Source organism: Pungitius pungitius, chromosome 16, assembly GCF_949316345.1.
Source record: "Pungitius pungitius chromosome 16, fPunPun2.1, whole genome shotgun sequence".
NCBI lineage: Eukaryota > Metazoa > Chordata > Actinopteri > Perciformes > Gasterosteidae > Pungitius > Pungitius pungitius.
Window position 1 is genome coordinate 14,721,643 of NC_084915.1, and position 21,773 is coordinate 14,743,415.

General features: G+C 44.2%; 1 protein-coding gene across 4 annotated transcripts in view; it reads right to left on the bottom strand.

The window, feature by feature from the left end:
• Window positions 1–3,470: 3,470 nt before the first annotated feature.
• The window catches only part of gabrg2 (gamma-aminobutyric acid type A receptor subunit gamma2), a 44,861-nt gene continuing 26,558 nt past the window's right edge, over window positions 3,471–21,773 (bottom strand). The window contains exons 7-10 of one of the 4 annotated variants that reach the window (XM_037467476.2): window positions 12,975–13,127; window positions 10,823–11,028; window positions 9,760–9,783; window positions 3,471–7,175 (exon numbers count right to left, since the gene is read on the bottom strand). In XM_037467476.2, the coding sequence (XP_037323373.1) occupies window positions 6,897–7,175; window positions 9,760–9,783; window positions 10,823–11,028; window positions 12,975–13,127 (662 nt within the window). In that variant the 3' untranslated portion in view covers window positions 3,471–6,896. Of the gene's footprint in view, window positions 7,179–9,759; window positions 9,784–10,822; window positions 11,029–12,974; window positions 13,128–21,773 lie in introns of all 4 variants that reach the window. The other 3 variants (XM_037467475.2, XM_037467478.2, XM_037467477.2) reach the window with 3 other exon arrangements.

The window sequence follows — 21,773 nt, forward strand, 5'->3', positions numbered from 1 at the left end:
AATGCAGCATTGATATCGATCAGACATGAATAGTAAGACGCTGGAAACATGATGAAAACAAAATGTGCCATATCTAGAAGTGGAAAATGGTGGAAATGAAACACCAGAACAGGTGGCTGCCCCACTGGGAGCTATACTGTCTCTACTGCATGTAAAGCATAAATGGCAGCAAACAATCTTACCTCTTCTATAATATCCATCAAAAAACAGGTTTATTTAGGGAATGCAAACTCGTCTCTGAAGACGGAATGTCTCCAAACTTTTGTAAGCTGCTTTAATCGACATTAGCGAGGCTGTGCTCTTGTCTGCATTCTAACCCAAAGCTACTGAGTGTTCTAATGTCACAGATTTAGTCACAGTGAAGAAGTCAGTCACTGTGAGAGATTAGAGATTAAAACACATATACACCTGCAGCTTTAATGGAACAATTGCATTTTTAGTATAGCATTTCAAAATGAGTAGGATAAAAGAAACAATGATAAGGAAGACAAACTGTTGATTAAACTATAGCATAACATTACTCTGTTCTATCAACATTAACTAATGACCAGACACCCTACATGGGACCACCTGTCCGTGACCTCCACACCCCGCCCACAGCAGGGTCCCACTCACGTCACAGTAACGGGAGCAACAGGACGTGGACTAGCATAGGCGGGGATTGAACCGCTGATCCTCTTATTGAAGGATGACCCTACTTAGCACCAGAGCCCCCGGGTGCTGCACAGAGGGTCGGCAGCTGAGCATGAGACACTCTTTGAGCCGGTGCCTTTAAATACTCGTGGGTTCATTCGGGCCTCTCTGGAGGAAGGTCCTTTGTGTCACCGGCATGACACGGTTGAGTTTTGAGTTCTGCTGCCTCGTACACACTGCAACACTTTCATACATAAATGTCCCCCCTGATAACGGATGCCTCCACCTTACACGTTTTAACCAGCTTTGTGACGATAGCATGTAGAAAAAAAATGAAGTCAAATCATGGCATGTCAAAAGAAAGTGATGAAAAAGTAAAAGTGTATAATGGCAAACAAAGTGACATTATAGGTGTTAAATGGACAGAACATGTATATTGCACCCTTTTAAAGCACTTTTACACTACATGTCAATCATTGACACATATTGATACGCGGATGACACAGCGCCACTTGACCTTTAGTAAAAAAATATCCACACGCTGTTCGCCGGCTCCTGCCGGGGAACCCACCGCCAATCCTCTGTTTGAAAGACAACCCTCCACTGAGCCGCGGGTGAAGCCTGACACGAAAGTCATGAGACATTGAAGAAACTCGATGAAAAGTCAATTCACCCGAAATATAAACAAGTGAGTCAGAAGACTGCATGCGATTTGTAACGTGTGAGAATCATTCAGAAAATAGTTCTAGTAGAATATGGCAAAAAAGTCATGCAACAATATGTGATATTACGTTTTTAAAAAGTCATAGTATAGTATTCTAAAAAATGTCATGAAGAGTTTTTAAAAAAGAGTATATATCGTAAAGCTTGTAGAAACGAGTTGTTTCATTCAGTAGTTTTTCTTTAACGTATTCTTGTGAAATTTCTTCCTAAATTTCATTGGCCCAAAATGCATTGTGTGAAATCCCACTGACCCCTTCGCATTCTTCTCACTGAAACAAATTCCTTTTGAAGCGTTGCGTGGATCGTACTTGCGCGGTACGGATCGATGGAAAACCCTAAAACATCCCCGAGGCGGAACGTGTGCCCACATTCTGGACACCTCGCGGTGACGCGAGCACCAGGCCCGAGCGGCTGCACAGCTCTTGCGCCGCGGTACGGTGCAGACGGTTGTGCAACGAGCGGAGGGACTCACATCCTCTGCAGCCGCCCGGTGGAGGCAGAGGGGGGGGGGGGGGGGGGGGCGCACAGGGGGGCCCCTGCACGGCCAAACTGCAATCCAGTGCACTTTCCTGGAAGGAAGAGAGTCCCCGGACGAGAGGAGAACAGAACGTGCTATTCCGACATTAAAAAAAAAAAAAAAAAAAAAAAACACACAGTACTCTTGATGATGAAAAGATTATTCTGGTTGGAGTTAAGTCATGCCAAACAAAAGTGCTTAGCTGTTTTCATAGAACAAATCAGATTACTCGGGGACATGTTTTGGAATAATGCTACAAAAGTGGACATAGAAAAGCTTGATCACTAAAATCTGTGGCGTGTGGGAGACGGTAAACCTCAACTGACGAAGAGGAGAGCGGCGCTATTAAATGCATTTCGCTCCAACGAGTGGGATGATGATGATGATGATGATGATTTTGATGATGATGATAATGATGATGATGATCAATACGTTTTGGGCACTTCGCAGCATTGCTACAGAAGAGAAAGGTGTTTTCTGCGGTCTACTTGAATTACAACTTCTCTGTTAACCTAGTGTTGTAAATTCTAAAATCCATGCCAGGGCATTGCTTTGTGCACGTATCATGTTTTAACTTCCACAATGAAATGAAGTAATTCACTGGTGCATTGACTGTAGTGAGGATTTTTTTGGCCTTTAGAAAGACAGTGAATACTGTACTTTACTCTGTGCTATTATGTTATGCTGATTATAAAATTATGCACCTCTTAAAATTATAGTTTCTTTCAATAGGAAACATTTGATTTCTATCTTTTTATTCCTTCAAAGAGGCTATAATTATCTTCTTCTATTAACATCAAGCGGTCTTTTTCATTGTCAGACTCTTCAGAGTGTGATGTGGTCAGCCTCCCTCGGTAGCCTGAACTCCCGAATTGCCGGTCAAACCAATTTACTACTCGGAAGGGGGAGTCGCGAGAGTGCCGATATCTGCCAGGTGGCGTCTTCAAAGACCACTTCTGTGTTGTGTGATTGAATGAATACGACTCATATTTGGCCGGCCCTAACTGTTTAAACACCAATGTGCGGTAAGGAGACTCTAAACACACTTCATTCAAAGTGGAAAACAAGCAGCAGTGTATGGAGGCAATAAAGCTGTACATTCATTTAATCTGACCCGATCCAAAATTCATCAAACTGGTATCTAGCTACAGGTTTCAGCCTTCAGGGTTCAGACAAACAGAGAGGTGAGGGTTCTCCAAGGCGAACATTAGCTGTTATGCACAGCAGTGCAAAGGAAAAAAAGGGTGAGTCATGGCAACCACCAGAGGTCCTTGAACACGCAGAAACGCCTGGAAGCCAAAAAATGATGTGGTTTGCTGCAGCGGCGTGTGAGATAGCTGTGGACAGGTACACACACACACACACACACACATAATGACATCAATACCAGTTGAAGATATTGACGTGTTAGCAGATGCTTCATCGTTAATTTGAATTAATGTCTGGCATATTTATTTTTCCATCATTAGTTGAAATCTTGCATCACAACCAGCTATGCTAAGCATGTAAGAAATGTAACATAGCACAGAAATCATACAAGCACACGTACTTATATTAGTAAACATATGGTAGAACATAATAATGATGATGCCAGTGATAACTGCAACCATTTTATTGTAAAATTCCACAGCTATGTGCCATTCCCTTATGAAAAGGATTTTTTCAGTACATATATAGAATATAATGCAAATCCTAACAGAATTGATGAGTGCCCCCTTTTTATTTATTTTTAACAATGCTCAACATACATAGATGACAAACCGCTAACATAATGTATGGAGGAGGAGCATATAGAATTGAGTTTGTTTTTGGGTACTTTTGAGCTCAATAATTCCAGTGCGTATTATTTTGTTTTCACCTGTTGACAATATACATAACAATAGAAAATATCTACATGTGCGGTTTACATAATATGTCTCATTTGTGGGTCCCAGAATAAATGGAATCACTCTCGTCAAAAAAATGAGTACTGTGTAATAAAAGTCCATGTCGATGCAGGCAGAGGACTGAGATTAGATGAAACAGTGCTTGAATTAGTCCCAATTGTGAAAACACATCCAACATGCACACCACTGAATAAATCGTACCTCCGATAGGCCTTTAAATAATCTGCAATTACAGTACAGTGCAGACAAATGTATAAACAAGCTTTTACCATCATGGAAATAATGAAATAGCTTTTTTTTTAGCACACGGTTGTTAAGCCTGAAGTGTACTTCATGTTAGCCTCGGAACGATGACTCGTTTTTCACTGGTCTGGTCCACATTCAAACTATTGTCCTGATGCTTTTATATCAGTAACAAATCAATAAGCAACAAAAAACATACAAATAAATGTCTGAGGAAATATGGTGTGGTCAACCTTTGCTTTGTAGCATTTCCTTTAAGGAAACGCGCACTTTAAGCAAATGTTTTTTTTTTATTTTTCTTCAAGGCAGTAAAAGTAGATAACAAATGATATTCTAGCTTGATATTCTCTATTGCATTTGTGTCAGTTTGGCACTTTATAAGATGTAATCACTCTTGTACAGTTTCTATCTACAGGATACTGATGATGACCATTCTCCGTTGCTAGTGACACACTTACGTCCCAAAAGATGCCCGAGGTGGAGGAGGTGCACACTGAGGATTACTGAGTGGCAGCTTTGGAACACAAACGGGCCACAAATAGGAAAAAGGGTAAAGAACTTCAGCAAATATGAGATAACCTGGTAAATGAGTATGTGAATATCATCACTGATGCTTTATTAAAGATCTCAAATACCAAGTCCAAAGAAAACCCTTGTGGAGGTGGATATCATCAACAGTCACTTAGACAAGCAAATGTTCTTTTTCTGGTGGCCTGGGACTTTTTCTGTTTTTTTTCTTCCCCAATCTGAAAATAGTCTCCTCCCCAGAAGCTGCGAAAAAAAGAAATGCTGCAACTCACTAATTCAACAGTTATAACAGTGAGACAGGCCTTTGTGAGAGTAGTGTACATCAACCACAACATAGAAAACACAAGATAAATAAGCTCAAGCTCCATCGACACATCAAACAAAAATGCATCTTTGATATGAAATGACAGCATTCTGTGTTTCTTTTCATGGGCTGTAGGAACATGGAATACGTTTCCTCAAATGAAATAAATAAATAGCATCATGAATAAATAAATAAATACCCCAATAACCCAAAGTTTTCTACATGGTCAGGCCAGCATAGTAGAATCAATCTAATATACTATATGATGATATACTGTAACAATGCTGAAATTACAAAATATATACCCTTTTACAAAATCCCAAGGGCTGGAAAAGTGTTTTCCTCCGTTCATAATTTATTTACATAAACAATGTGATATACACCCACAGCTTTTGAGTTTATGAATTATACTGAAGCACTGTCTTCATTTGTTATATGCCGGGGTCTATCCAAATTGTAACCTGTAAGTGGTTGTAAGTGGTTTTAATTTGTGTGAGTTACATATTATTATACACATTTACAATTCAAATGCCCTCACTGTGTAAGACGCTCTGTTCACGTTATGAAACTCAAGCTAATTTCATAGGAAAAATGACGCAAACATATTAAAAAATAATAAAATTCTGTCTAACCAGTGAATCAATCTCCATACTTTGTCATAATTTCTCTTAACAGAAATAGGACATGACGGGCTTGATAACAGAGTTAACACACCTCTTCTCACCAAAAGATGATCATTTTTGTACTGACGTTCATTTGATATCATTCATATTATTCAGGTATTTTGTTCTGTTGCTCAACTCAGAAGAATGACACATAAAAATAAATCATGTACCAATGCGGGGGGTCGCAAAACACACCAAAAGTGTATTAGCATTCACATTAAAGTGACGGTTACACCGTTGCAGCTTTCACTCGGATGACGTAAAAGGGCAAACAACAAGGTGCGTGTTAAAGAAAACAATACTTTGAGCACAGTTTCTCTCGTAAAAGATTACATAATCAAAACACAACAGACGTGTGTCATTATGTAAACGCACACTTTTAAACAGCTAATGGAGGGGAGCATGAGAGGTCAGTGCTGTCTATACTGTGAGCTGTGAGGAAAATAATTAAAGCCGTTGATTCTGTACTCATCCTCCTACCTGTATGCAAAGATGATTCCCAAACTAAAAGGATAAACCGGGCACATTTTTATCGTTTCGTTTTTTCCAATTTTCCTAGAAAATAGTTTCATTAAATCTTAAATGTTAATCAACAGTGGTCATTTTTTTTTATTTTTTCATAGCCAACAACAGAAGACCATAAAAGATGTTGAATTTTGGCCTGAAAGGTGCATGCAATAAATGTAAACCACTATTTAATAGTAAAATATATACAGTGTCTGTACAGTTGAGCATGTCCCATGGATAGCATTAACCTCTTCGTCTCTGACCACACACGAAAAATGCAATGTTTAATTGTGCCAAGAATTAAATGAATTACTTAAATTAGCATCGCAGTCAAACATAGCTCTATTAAAGTGCTTCAGATTCTGTGGTTTAGTATTTTAAGTGAAAAATAAAAGTAAAAAGGAATGATAAGACATAAATAATGTCATTTTTTTGCATTTGATGTGATCTGAATTAGGATTCCTATCAATTGTTTTCAATGAAAGGGATGTATTTGTCCTAAAATAAAGCGCTTTGTAGAAGAACCCCTTTGAAGAAAGAGAGGGAATTCCAAGTTAAAGTCCAAAATCATATCACAATACCAGAAAAACAAAAACACCATTTCTTTTTCACTTAATTACTTACATAATCAATGATTTCACAACACATCTACCAACCTCCTCCTACCAGTTAAAATGTAATGCTACAACATTTGCAATGTCTGTTAAAACCCTCAAATAAAAAAGCAAAAATGTCAAGAGATTAAAACTAAGGAATTAAAGGAAAAAAATCGTGAAATCAAATCAGTGGTCATTTTCAGTGGGTCCCCTCTTTCTCATTGTCACTTGCCGGCACGGAGCATATGTAGAATGTTACGAGCTGTACGATAAGGCTGGAAACCCCAACAAGGCCTAGAGATACAGATAGGAGACCCAGTACACCAGGTTGAAGAGGCCGAACGCAGTGGGGAAGAAGATGCGCGCGTACGAGTCTATCTTGGCGACGCGGATGTGCAACCTGCCGTGCCGCCACGCTCCGGAGCGGCAGTCCTCGAAGCAGCAGAAGAAGCTGGTGCAGTCCTTCCCGTCCAGGCACTCGTAGCCGTACTCCTCGTCCCGCTCCTGCATGTGCGTGGCGTTGTTCATCTGAATGGCCGTGGCCGAGCGCGGGCGGATGTCCACCGTGGGTGTCTGCTTTTTAAAGAGGACGGATGGAAAAGACACAGTTAGCCACCGGAGCCCGGAGTGGTTCGGGACGGGGGGGGGGACGGGGGGGGGACCTGCTTTGAGCTGCCATGGCCCAGCACCTCATTTAACTTTCGTCATTAGGTCAGCAAAATGTAATTTGCACCCTCAATTTGCCAATGGAACGTCAGAAACGCCATTACTTGAACCTGTTGTTGTAATTAGAAAGGCTCATAGCGGTGCAGGGCCAGTCGTCGCAGTCGAACCACGATGAAAATGACACCTTTAGGCCGGCCGGCCGGCCGAAGCAGCCGTGATGGCGTTAGTGCGGGAGTCCACATCGGTTTACAGCTATGTGGAAAATTACATCGCTGAGGGAGCTCAAGGTGTTTTAACCTGACGGGGAGCGCGCAGCCATGGCGACAGAGCGACCGTCATCCCGTAGAATTGCCATAGACAGCAGAACGTAGAAGCGGCAAACGCTCACATGCACTGACATGCACTAAAAGGCACGTGCAGCCGCGCTGCTATGTGTTGAGAGCAGAGAGTCAACCCGGAATTCGGCACGAGCAGCAGCGCACCTTCCTTCTTGGAGCCCAGTTGGACATATTGCTGCATATTCACATACAAACAGTTGTTTAACGCTGATTGAGTGTTCAGAATATAGAACGACTGTGAGTTACATGATCCAAGAACTTCTTTAAAATGTTGTGAATTCCTCGTGACTTGAGTAAGAGTTCTTTTCTGAAAGTGCATTACTAGGATTGCTCGTAACTGGCTCATGATACCTTAAGCTCAGGGAGGAGCACGTGTTGGCAGATGTGTGGTACACCGCTCAATACTGCACCAGCCCACTCTTTCTGTCACTAAACGGGTTGAAACAAACATCTTGTGGGGGGCAGATGCCTTTTATTTGTAAAGATTCCTAAAAATAGGACATCAGTGAGTCTGCGGCCCTGTTGTTCTAAAAGGAGACAATTAGTATTCAAACCGGCTGCTTTCATCTTGAAATGCTGTGCCACCTTTGCACAAACTGGGATTCTGGGAGTTTGGCAGATTGAACACTCCACCCCCCCCCCCCCCCCCCCCTCCCTCCTTCCACCACGTTCAGCAGAGGTTGCTTGACCTTGCTGATAAACTGGAGTGTGAAGCTCATCATTTAAAAATGACACAGTGCTTTGCGCAAAGTTCAACGTCTGAGAAACTCAACATCACCACTTCCCTTTAAAACTAATGCCGGAAGCTGTAGAAAGGGACAATAATCCTTATGCAAGTACTCCCACGTTTTTGAGCCTATATATATGCAATTCTTTTTAAAATTTTTCCTCATAGATCCCAAAACATGAAATACTCATTAACTTTTTAGCCTCCTACAATTGCCATGTTTGACAAAAAAAAATACATGGCAGTTGTAGTTTGAAAATATCTTAAGAGGTTTAAAATACAAAAAACAAAAGACAATTCATTCCCTGCAATGTAGGATCTTCCCCAGACTAGAGCATGAACCATGTCCCCTTTGAACTGGTGTACTTTATAAGCACAGACAAAATAACGAGTAGATTTAGCCATTTTTGTCCTTATTAAGTGGACAGCATGTTGCGGTAATGGAGCGATAAGCAGAACAGGTTGTGACTCAGTTGTCAGAAGGGATTGTTTGTAACAGCGGTTTTGCTGTAACAGCCTCCTGCCTCCTGACGGGGGTCAAAGTGGGCTGAGCCGTGTCGGCTTGAACAAATAGTAAATCCAAAGCAACGACAGAGGAACAACACAGTGGCGCCGGCAACTTTAACTGGCTGAATGTAGACAACCTCTCAGAGAAGACCAAATGTAGAACATCTCACGATCATTCCTGGATGATCCATTTGTCATCTGGCTTAAATTGAATATTCAGTTAGAATAAAAGTTGATTCTTCATCCGTTTATTTAGATGGATCTGATTGAGCTGTTTCTATAATGACCCCTCACCGATCAATCATTGATGTGGAGAAGAAGACTATCCTGTGTGTGAGATTAAATGGAGATCGTTGCTAGCTCCCACCCGCCCCGGATGCTTTATGTGTGTTTGAAGGCACGCGTTGATCTTCTAAATAGACTTAACCATGCGGGGGGTTGTCTGTTTTCAGTCTGTTAAGGCTCTGCTGACTCTGTAGGAAGCGTCAGGTTGAGAAGCCCCCCCCCCACACACACACACACACATAAGCACACAGGTAGATTAACTGGCAGGAGAAGGGAGGGAAACAGGAAGCGGCTGCAGCAACTGCTAGTTCACCATGGTTACAACAACAAACAAAGAGTGACACAGCACAGAGGGAGCCAGGGTGAGTCCACGCTGGACTCGTATGTTCCTCTGGGCACGGGATGTGTGGGATGCTTATTTTAGTTTGAAAAGTTCAGTGAGCAGGTGTGGCTGGCTGCCTCCGCACTGTGCACCACTGTTATCTCTGATTATCAACTGATGCAGGAAAGAGAGGCATATCTGCTGCAGAGCAGACTGAAAGGCAGTGAGGTGCTGGGGGGAGGGGGGGGGTAGGGAGGGGGCTCAAAGAGCCAGAATGCAGCAGACACATGCAGTCAGACACAGGCAATATACCTTTGAGGAAAAGAGCCGCAGGAGCTTTTGTCCAGACGGGAAACAAAGAATATGTGGAATTGAAAGAGAATAACAGACACAAACAAACACATGGAAACAGAGAACAAAAAGACATCAATAAAAAGAAAAGTAGACACGTGATAATGTGTGAAATTTACAATCTCTTTAACTCTTCACTACAAGTCAAAATGGAAAGAGAAGAACTGGAACGGTAGAGAGAGACACACAGACAGAGAGGGAGACGCATGGTGGGATATGTGTACACAGCTTACAAGATACACTTTAAGTTCATTATTTAGATTTCCCCCCGTTTTATCCCATTCTTTCAATTCTTCATACAGTTTGTGATTCACGTGGATTGCAGTCCAAGCCTTGTTTTCTCCTTCCGGTACGTTGGCGAGTGTTGCAGCGCCGGAGCCCCTCTGGCCCGACACTTTCCACCTCGTTAAAGTCATTCACCCGTAGAAGCCTTAGTTTACCCCAAAGTACCACTTGGGCGCTGCACAGAACACTCGGTTGCAGAGGTTTAACATTCAACACCTTTCCAGTCTAATCCCACCCACCCGATCATCAGAGAAGCAATGCTACGGCGATGGATCTCAGTGAAACGCACGTTCCTTCAAGCAGAGGCCCTTCGGGGTTTTTTAATTGGTCCGGTAAGAGCTTATTTCCACGCGTTCACCTTCCGGGCGCCAGTGACCGTGCGTTACTACCCTCGCTGTACAGAGGAAATGTTCTGGGCTACATATGTGTGGAGAAAACCTGGCCCTTGAAACCAAGCGGGCCATGATCCCCTGAGGGATTAAAGGCTCACGATCTCACGACTCCCGATTGTCTCCTGTCATGTGACCCGCGTGCGTCTTTGCGTCGGCTTGCTCATTGAGTCATTTGTGTGGCGGGCTCCCTTGGGTGAGCAGTGTTTAGCTTAACTATCCCCGTAAGTGTGACACTGTGTTGCAGGAGAACTTAACATCTCAGCTGAATCAAAACGAAATACTGGAACCACTGGGATATGTTGCATAACCTCAAGAAAATGTCCTAAAAACACAAAAGGGATGCTCACCGGGTTTTTCTTCTTCTTGTCCTTTTTGGCGCTCGGCTTCCTGTTGCTGACAAAGTAGTGCAGCGTGCCGTACTCTATGAGTGCGGCGAAGACGAAGATGAAGCAGACTGACACAAACAGATCCATGGCGGTCACGTAGGAAACTTTGGGAAGGGATTTCCTGGCAATGGTACTCAGCGTGGTCATGGTGAGCACAGTGGTGATGCCTGGTGACGAGATCAGAGGAGGCAGAAAACGAGATATGAATAAAAGAAAAGAGGAATGTGTGTGTTCAGTTGTACTGTACTTCTTTTGCAAACGCCACAACGGTTTATGTCACTTTTACGCTCGGAGTTCTTATCTTATGCAAAAAAATTGCTGGACTATTTTCTCACACATTTACAAAGGCAACACAACGTTTTAATGCATTGAGACCCACGCGATCTGCAGGCTTTGCAAGTTTAATCAGAAATGTAATTCAGGTGAAAAAAAACAAGAGTTGACAAGATTGTAGTAAAACCAAAAAGTGTATTGTCCTTTAAAAAAAAGGTGAAGTGAGGCAGAAGTGGAGCTTTTTAATAAATGTACAGAATGCAAAGGTGTTTTTTTTCCAGCGCATTACATTTATATTTATTTTGATCTACAATAACATACTACATTTCCACATGTGTATGAAAGGTGATTAGTGTGAGTTTTAATGAGGACGGAGGCAGCAGCTGTCTTACTGTCCCGTTGCTCCATTCACTGGTTAGTGGTTTAGCAGCCATTGACCATCACACTGACATTTCCACTCCTTTATCCACCATCTGGTAACCCTCTGACCCTTCCTCTGCTCCGATTCATCTCACAGTGATTCACTATGGGCGGAGGCGGGGGGGGAGATGACTCATGACGAGGAAATGCCTGATACACTATTATTACAAGCAGCGCGATGACGACCCTCTTACACCAACAAACAAATAGCTTGTGCATAGGGGCTGACTTTGTTTGAAGTCGTTGCCGACGGGAAAGGCGGCATTTTAAGTCAAGATTAACATGGCGGTATCGCAAGTCAATTGATATATTTCTGGATGCCATTGAAGGATTAGGGATTATGTCATCTGCATTTAATCCGCCTCCCAACCACCTGGCTTCCTGTGCTTCCTGCATCATCTTTCAACGGAAATTAAAATGCTTGACTTTTGGTACAATTTTGGCAGGGAATTAGAAGGTGTTGTTCTTTAGACCGCAAATCATGTCTGGAGCTGCATAAGCAGGGGGAAATGAAAACAACCTATTTTTAGACGGATTAATCACGGGCAAAGTAGCAATGCTAGTGAGGTAGAAGGAGGTTTTCTTCCTGCAGGGATTGTTTCACATTGCATTATGCTCACTAATCATCCCGTCCCACTGACTCGGGGTCAGGCTTCCGGGCCTCAAGGGGGCCGACGGGAAAGCTGACGAGGTAATTTGTATGCGACTCCATCATGAGTGAACTTCTAAAAGATGTCCAATGGTCGCCAAGGGCAAGTGGAAGAGCTGATAGATTTCCTTAAAATTCTCACTCTCGTCCTCTCTTTTTTCATCGCGTGTCTCCTCACTCACAAGTTTGGGAGGCCACCTGCATCCACATTGTGCTGAGGCTGCATCTCTGCAGCCTCCCCGCTGTAGTGTATAATTAATGCCTCATTAGGGCATGTATGAAAACATATGGGTCAGGATAGATTTTTCTAATCAAGACGAACCAGATTTCTAAGCAGCTGCCCTGCCTTAGAGGGAAAAAGAGGAGGAGAGAGGATGGCGGTGTTAAGACAAAAAAGGGACGGACGGAAAGGCAGGAAAGAGGAAGTTTATGCAGATTGCTTTTCCGTTTGAGGTGGTGTGTGACCACCACAGGGTTTTTGATGTGTTTCACAGCAGAGTAATTAAGGCCAGGCTCGCTAATGAAGCTCTCTGGTACATCTGAAGCATATGTGTGTTTGGGCCAAGTGTAGTGATTATACAAATGTACCACAGCAAAGACACCGTCGTGTCTCCATGAGCAGTTATAGAGGAGAGGGATTAGGAGGCTGAAATAATAACTGAAAAAATGAAAAACTATTATTTTTTTCTGATGATTTTGGATTGATTGATGTACAGCAGTTGGGACCAATCTTGCAGCAGCATTCATTTAAAGGTGTCTTTTTAAATTTACCTAGCGATGTCCTTGCAGGTACCGCATCCTTGTTGATCCAGAATGAGACCCAGGAGAGGACGACGATCAAGGTGCACGGGATGTAGGTCTGAATGGTAAAGTAGCCCATTCTCCTGCTTAGGTCAAAGTAGACGGTCAGCACCACGTATTCTCCTGCAGAGAGGAACAGGAAAACAGAAACATTAAGGTCATGTAACAAAACATGAGGGGTACGAAGCGTCTATATGGGATGGAATTAACTTTATTATAACAATTTTATTATAAAGGTGTATAGTCTTGAGTAACCCAAATCCATCTTATCTGAACTGATATTAGAAAGCATTAATTAAGTCAGTATTATTTTACGTATCTGTTTGCTCAAACCACATGTGTTGTCACCACGGCAACACCCAGACACCCACCCAGTCATGGGCATGATCATTATGTAATGGTATGTAACCAAAATCATAGCAGGATGTATGCTACACTCAAGTGAAACTCTCGGTTTCATTTATAGAACTCCGGAGAACTGGAGCACACACACACAGACACACACACACACACACACACACACACACACACACACACACACACACACACTCTCAAAGAAACCCTCGACTCCTGCCAGTAGTTAGCCGGGCCATGAACACTAGCGTCCAGCTGATGATGATGATGAGCCCTCTCTGGGATGGCTGGCTGGCTGAGCCCAGCTCGACCCGACCCCGACCACACGGATCATCTCGCTCGGCCCCGCAGAAAATGCACGGCGAGCACGGATGCCCACGTGCGCGAGAACAAATGCAGAACGCTAATGTCCCGGGCCCGACTGTGCAGCAATGCTTGCCAAATAGTTCCTTTCCCTCTTGAGCCGCCTCGCCGTGTACCCGTCAGTCAGATTTCCTGGCTTCATCGGCAGTTTACCGTCGCCCCCCACCACCCCCCCCGGGCTCAGCGGGTCGTTCTGCTAATTGATTGACAAAAGAGACTGTTCAAGGTGTCGGAAACCTCCGCTGGCCTCTCGCTGGGGCTCACAACGCGGCTAGGGCGCGAGACTGCTGTCTCTCAGCCGCGCGCACGTGTTCGCTAAGCACCCACGGCACATCGAGTAGTTTCTGCAGCTGGGGGGTGGAGGGGGGAGGGGGGGGGGGGGTTGGGATTGAACAGCTGGCCAATCATTTTCCTCTTGAGCGTGACACATGCCGCGCGGGTTTATTAACAAAACAGCCGACATCTGGGTATCCGCGTGCTAACGAGAGACGGGAGTGGCGGAAGTGGCGACGCAGTCGGTGCACTGTGGTGGTCGTTCCGGACAGGGGGGGGCAGGTGTGTTTGTGGATTCATCCCACCTCCGTGCGCTCTCTTTTCACCCCGGTCCGTAGAAAGGGCCATTAAGTAAACCAAGCGCAATAACCGTGAGAGCTTTCTGCTGATGCAGGTAGCAGGTGCACGGCAGTATTACCGCGGGGCCGCCTGGGGTTTTCCACGAGTACGCGGGAGAGACACATCAAAAGCTGCTCTCGGGGGTCCCGCGGCCCACTGTTTTGTTTTTTGATTAACGTTGCATTGGCAGAGGCCTGGAAACCCGAGACCCCTGACAGCTGAGAAACAGCCGGTTAATACACTTATTTCAGCTGGGTCAGCAGCACGACGCCTCCTTCATGTTTCTTCGCACTCCTAATGATAATGGGAACGCCACCGCAGAGGGGGGGGGGGGGGGGGGGGGGTCGGCCCGGGCGAAAGACCCTCCTTCCCGATACGTCTCTGCTCTGGTTTCATTTACGGAGCCCAGCACTTGCCAGGAAGACACTTTGAGGAGGTGCTATCGACCCTCCGTATCTGCATCAGCGGGCCAGCCGCTGGGTTCCGTAATGCATCAGTCCGTTAATGACTTCCTGATTACACTGGATAGAAAAGTCTTTCCAGTTCCCTTCCTGGTTTAAGTGTCCGGCTGTGTTTTTACAACATTTACAAATGGGGAGCAAATAGGAAGTGCTCCCGATAAACAGTCCTGAAAACATTTTCATTTACGAACCTGATTTGTATTACTTCAGATACAACTTTTTTTACACGTGTGTACATTTTGTTTAAGTCGCACGCTAAAAGTCGACGCCCTCGCGTGCGGTTTGTTTCCATCAGGGCTGCAGCTGCGGAATAAAAGCACCCGAGCCTCGGTGCGAGCGTTCATCAGAACGTGAGCCCTTGAACTGACCTCGGCCCGGAACTCCCCATCTGTCGCCGCCGGCAGATGAGGGAGTGTTCACACGCGTGTTCACAAGAGTGTTCACACGCAATCTCTGCAGCGTGATAAAGAAAGTTCTGTTTTTCTGGGGTGTTTTTCCGCTAAAATCTTGTGATACAGAAGCAGTTAAGAGTCGCGAGTCTTTCATGATAAACTTTTCCTTGAGTAGCAAGAAGCACACTCCGGTTTTGACCCTTTTACTCATTATTATTACGTCCCTATCAAGTCAATCTGCTCCTTTCTGTTTATATTTCATGAACAGTTACAGGAAAAATCAACTATGCAGCCTCAAATATATATGTTTTGCATTAAAATATGGTTTGAAGTGTTTTCATTAGGATCACGCATATCCTCAGCAGGAGCGTTTCACTACAAACTGATGTAATTACAAAAAAAGCAATAAAAACGTTTCGGGGACGATCATTCATCAGAATTGTGTTATTTTATTGTTAAAAGCCGCAGAGCTCAAAAGACCACAGAGACAAAAAAAAGATCATTCTTGTATGAGCCTTCTACTAAAAATGGAAAAGTCGAGGTTTTACTATTGTTATTTTAAGAATACAGATATCGTTCCGTATTTGACGGGAGAGATCAATACTACTGAACCTGGTGCGAGGTGAAGTTGATCCGAATGTGGCTGTACGTTACTGCAGAAAAGCCACCGGGGGGGGGGTGAAATTCGTGGTAATTCAGGACCGCTGACGCGGGGCTGTAAATCATGGCGGATGTGTATGGGCAGGGCGAGACCCGAGGCACATGCTGGCCATCCGGTGGAGGGAGACGAGCCGGAGACGCCGCGCGGCTGCTGACAGGCTGTCTCACTGAGCCCCTGTCCTGTCAGGGGTCAACAAAATCCGGGATGACAGCGGATGACGCCGCTGTGCGTGTGACCATGTGTGTGTGTGTGTTTTTGAATGTTTGTTGAGTAAGACTTTGCTAATGACCGGAGGGGCTGGAACGTTAACTCACCACTGAACTAACTAGCCTTTTGTGCTATCATTGTTTCACGTTTTGCCTCCACGGGCTACTGCAGCTATTCCTGCGCCGGGTGGCAAGATGATGTCACGGCACAAAAAAAAAAAAGAGAAAAAGAAAAGAATAGAAGAACAAGGCACAGCATTGTCATGGTGAGTGACTGCGGGAACAGAGCTGCATGATTAAACACCAGACAGGAGTCTGCAGAGTTTGATTGCCTTGTTGTTAACATTGTGTTGGATGTGACAGAGAGCGATGATTACCCCTCTCCCCCGACACACTAATGGCTCTCAAATTATTGAGAGCAAAGGCTGTTTATAGGATTTATGACTCGTAGAGAGAATCTGCCGGGTTTTCGTTACCATTATTTGAAGAGGAAAGTTCAGAAAAACCCCACCTCTCTCCGTTTTCCCCATGTTTCCCAGATCCCTTTATTGATTACTTTCTGTTTTAACTCTATTTTGGCAAGTTGAGAAGATTCATTCTTACTGAACAGTCGCGGCACTAATGGCTGGACTTTACACTCCTCTTGCTTCGTTAAAAAGGACAAATGAACTCCATTTCAAACTAATGTAACAGAAGCACTTGGAAGGCGCAGATTACAGCAGAGCAATCAGAGACAGTTCCACTTGCTTAAATGTTATTTAACACAAATCCAAGCTCAGTGCCGAGTTCGATCACAAAACCAGAAAATATATTCTGCTTTCACTGGGCCATTAGCCAACTTACCGGGCTCTACCCTCTCCAACACTGCACGTATCGGCCTGCACTTCCTCTCAGCTTGCACTGCCTCTCAGTTTGCACTTCCTCTCAGCTTGCACTTCCTCCCAGCTTGCACTTCCTCCCAGCTTGCACTGCTTTTCAGCTTGCACTTCCTCCCAGCTTGCACTGCCTCTCAGCTTGCACTTCCTCCCAGCTTGCACTTCCTCCGATCTTGCACTTCCTCCGATCTTGCACTTCCTCCCAGCTTGCACTGCTTCTCAGCTTGCACTTCCTCCCAGCTTGCACTGCCTCTCAGCTTGCACTTCCTCCCAGCTTGCACTTCCTCTCAGCCTGCACTTCCTCCCAGCTTGCACTGCCTCTCAGCCTGCATTTCCTCCCAGCCTGCGCTGCCTCTCAGCCTGCACTTCCTCTCCGCTTGCACTGCCTCTCAGCTTGCACTTCCTCTCAGCCTGCACTTCCTCCCAGCTTGCACTGCCTCTCAGCCTGCACTTCCTCCTAGCTTGCACTTCCTCTCAGCCTGCACTTCCTCCCAACTTGCACTGCCTCTCAGCCTGCTCCCTTCTGATCAGTTTCCCGGCCTGACCTTTGTTCATCTCCCTGATGAGGAAGTCGGCTCACGTGCGTCGCTCCCTACACCTGATCCAAATGTTCTCCTCGGCGATTAGGTCAAGCCATGCGGGTGGAATGTAGACTCCTCCGACTATTGTGCCCTCACACACTAAATATAAAGCAAGGCTGTGAAAACGCTGTATGTAAAAGAACAGAGATGAACAAACGGATCCGTTGAGCTGTGATGTGTGTGAGTGAGAAAATATATCAGCTATCAAAGATGGACCGACGAATGAATTACACGTTCAGACAAGCACTCAGAAGGAGATTTGCAGGCAATATATGCCTTTCTTTTCTCAGCAATATCTCACAGACTGAATGTCTTTTTCAGTGATATAACAATTGAATCGACTCCAACGATTTTGAATTTCAGCTCTGATCATTCCCCTCTACACACTTTCTTTCACCATATATATATATAAATAAAAAAGTGTCTCCCACGTCCCCCATCAAGAAGACTAAACTCTGTTACGTGACTACGTGATGTCTCAGAACATTTTACTCTTAAACCATATGATCTCATGCATCACAGACCCGTTGATTTTTTTTACCTTCATTTGATTTTTGAAAGAGGAAAGTTACATTCACTATATTTCATTTTACTGTAATCCCATTGTATTATATAATGTATATTGCTAATCTGGTCACGCACATACAGGCGATTTTAGAGTCACCCTTTAATCCAACCTGCATGTCTTTACGCAGTAGGAGGCAAGAACCCACGCCGGCCCAGTGAGAACATGTAATCTCTTGCATAAAGGCCAGCGGGTTCGAACCCACGACCTCCTTGCTGTGAGGTGGGGGTCCCAACCAGCACAGCACCAAAAATGACTCACTATTACAGGGTATCTTCGGGACTTTCTTTCAACCCTAATAACAAAATGCATTTATCTTTACAATAGCAACAGTATAATGAAATTCTCACTTTGATTGATGGGCTCTGATAAGCACTTTATAAACTAAGACAATCCGTCCCCTCTTCATTGCCAATGGCTTAGTTCTGTTACAGATTACAGTTTTGGATCCCGGGTTTCAGGCTTTGTAAATGTAATTAATCATATTCAACACACTGAATGAATCGCCCAAAACTACAGCACTGATTTATGCCTGTGCATGCTCACACTAAGTAGCATTCTCTTTTAAGTACCTCCATAATCACAAAGCTTTGCCAAAACAGAACTCCCGGAACTTAAAGCAGTTGATATTTTCGGTGCACTAAGCCTGATATGCAAATGTTGACTTTGTGCTTAATGTCATACAGGATCCTCGCCATATTCAGCATCCATATACAAAGTGCATTCCCTCACGCAGTATCCTAAACAGCTTAATTGCGGGTCACACATTTCAAAGTTTGAGCTTAGATGACACGGCATGACATGACAAAGACTTAGTAGGAACAGGCCTCTGACACATCTGTGACATGATTTAGCGCACTCTGCAGACACATTTAGCGTACTCTGCAGACATATATATATATGTATATATATATATATTGATCCCAAGTTCTTTTTTTTATCTGTGTTCAGTGCTTTCTGGGAATTCAGGTGATGTGCTGCAGTGTCATCATGATTCATGGGAAGCTCCTTCTGCTTTTATTGCATTCTGAGATCTACGCTCATGTGCCATGTATCAGGCAGCCAGACGCAAGATGTTTCACCACTCTCTCCTCATCTCGAGCAGCTAATTAGTTAGAGGCCTTGGGATGCAGAGTATTACGCAAGGCCAATAAGCTGAGAAGAACATCTTGCAGCAATGCGATTTCGGCCCTGGAACAATTGCTTCACAGAGTGGCACCAACTTTCAAACCTTTTAGCCTCCGAATGAGCTCTGTGTGTCAAAAGTTATTATTTTTGTGTGCATGCAGATGCTAGTTAACACCTTTATGAACTACATTCTAGCTGTAGTAATTTCTGGTATAGGAATTCTTCTAACTTTGCAATGGCAAATACTGAAATACTGTGCACTAGCTAATAAATTCTGCTGTTCAGGTACTTTTGTATTGTTGCGACCATTGACCTCAACCTTCTAGGTGTGCACCATATGTGTAAGTGGTGGAGTTTAACATTAATTACTATGTTAGGCACATTTGGTCTTGAAGAACATAACTGTTTGTACCTAGGGAGAACATTATTTTCCAAAATAGTAATGTTAGAAGCAGCAAATTTATCCAAGCGGATCAAATAGAACATTCCATCATGAATTACAACACTATCTCCCTTCCAGCACCTTCCGGCTTGTAAAGTCACTCACTCTCTCCTATAGTCCAACCCCAACAACACCATCAGTGCTCCAGCATGACAGCTGCTCAAGTAGAAGTCAATAAGGACAATAACAGCTCTTGGTATTGGCTAAAAAATCTGCCCTTTTCTCTCTTTCTCTTCTTTATCTGAATCCCGGATCTCTCCGCCTCATGAACCCCGTCGTTGCCAACTCAACCAAAAGACGGGAACCGAAAAAAGCTCACTTATTTACGTCGGCTCGCTGCAGACCCCCCCCCCCCCCGCTGCCCCCACTCTTACTACTTAGATGACTCATCTTGTAGTCCAAGTAGCCGTGCCCTAGTTTATCACTTTTAAACTAATTTCGCAACGATCGTCTTTGGTGTCCTTTGAGTGGATGAAAGAATATACATCATGGGGACAGTTCAATTCACATAATGGTGCAGGAGGCTCGTGGCATGTCCCTCTACAAGAACATCTATCAAGAGTACAACGCAGCACAAAGACACAAATAATAGACCTATTTCTCTAAATCCGTGCTCCTCTGCTGTACCACAGCCCATTCTTTTAAATGCACGGGGGTAATTGATGGGAGAGGAAAACAAGAGCTTTGACTCCCTTAAAACAATCTCTTCTCCTATGGCATGTCACCGTTCTCTTTTTCAGGTGTAGGTGATAGCTTAATACAGTGACAATAATAAAAGAGAGAGGAAGAGAGAGAGAGAGGTTGTACAAAAATAGCACACAGGAATACACAGACGGTTAAATAGAAATCATCCCTTTGCAGAGAAATGAGAGGGGGGGGGGGGGGGTTGTGGAGACGTGAATACTGTTGGGTCTATACGTGTGGGCGCTGAGAGAAGGAATGGGGAGGAGTGTAAATTGGTATTTAACTTCACAAAAAGGGGATTCGGGCTGACTGAGCGTTTTGCCTCCCACTATCCCCCAGAAGGGGTGAGGGGAGAAGATGGAAGGGGGGGGGGGGGATTAGTGCAAGCAGCAATTACAGCAGCAGAGGATGGTCTCAGCGGTTCTCGACCTTTTGCTGCTGCAAAAATATTAATTATTTAATAGAATCAAGGGACTTGTAACAAACATTACGTCCCACAGTTCTACAGTGTAAAACTTCATTTAATGCTTGAATCATAGAGAACAGAGTATTGCTAACAGAGTAATATGTGAACATCTCCCTCCTCAGTATCGTACTCAATCTCATATTGGATCTCATTTTAAATATGAATCATTCGGAGAATGAAGTGGTACTCATCAAGAAATTGTATGTATTGGGAACCGGAATCATTTTGATACAATATGCTGGAGCTTTCAGATGTATTTCATTTGATCAGGGATGCAATGTCTCAGGAACAATAAGACGAAGAAGAAAAAGAAAAAGCTATTGGCATTTTAGTTTTATTGCTTTTTGTCTCCTTCCATCTGGTCTTGATTAAACCAGGCGGGGGGGCAAGCATCTCTGCCTCGGTGGCGTCACTTGATTTTTTTTTGTTGAGAAATTCAATAACACGTTCCCTTTAATTTGCTTAAAAACCCCTGCAATTGAACTCATATGTGGCCATTTCACCAACCGCCCGACGCCAAGACAATATTCTCACGTGTTTTTTTCCGCCTCTACTTGAGTTGATTGCTTTGAAGTGAACAGGTTTTTGGTGTGTGTGTGTGTGCAAGAGTAGGTAACGCATGTGTAACCGGTGGGTTGTCTGTCCCTAATGAGCCGCCGTAGAGGGAATTCCCCCCCAAGCCGGTACGTAGACTTCCGCATTCCATTACATTAGCACTCGTATATAAACACACAGCAGACACCCGTACTGACGCTACATCCCTGTGCCACTTGCGCCAATCGTGGTCCCTGGGGCGGGTATTCCTCTCACTGCTGAAGGCCTGGTAGGTGTGTTTGTGCTCCTCATTTTTTAGTGAATTCTCAGTTCTCCTTTTTGTGTTTTAGACGCTGGCTCAGACTGCTGCGTGTGTAAAGGAGGCGGTCTGCTATGACGTAGCCGCTCTCTTGTAGTCATACTAGGTAATGCCAGTTTACAAGTA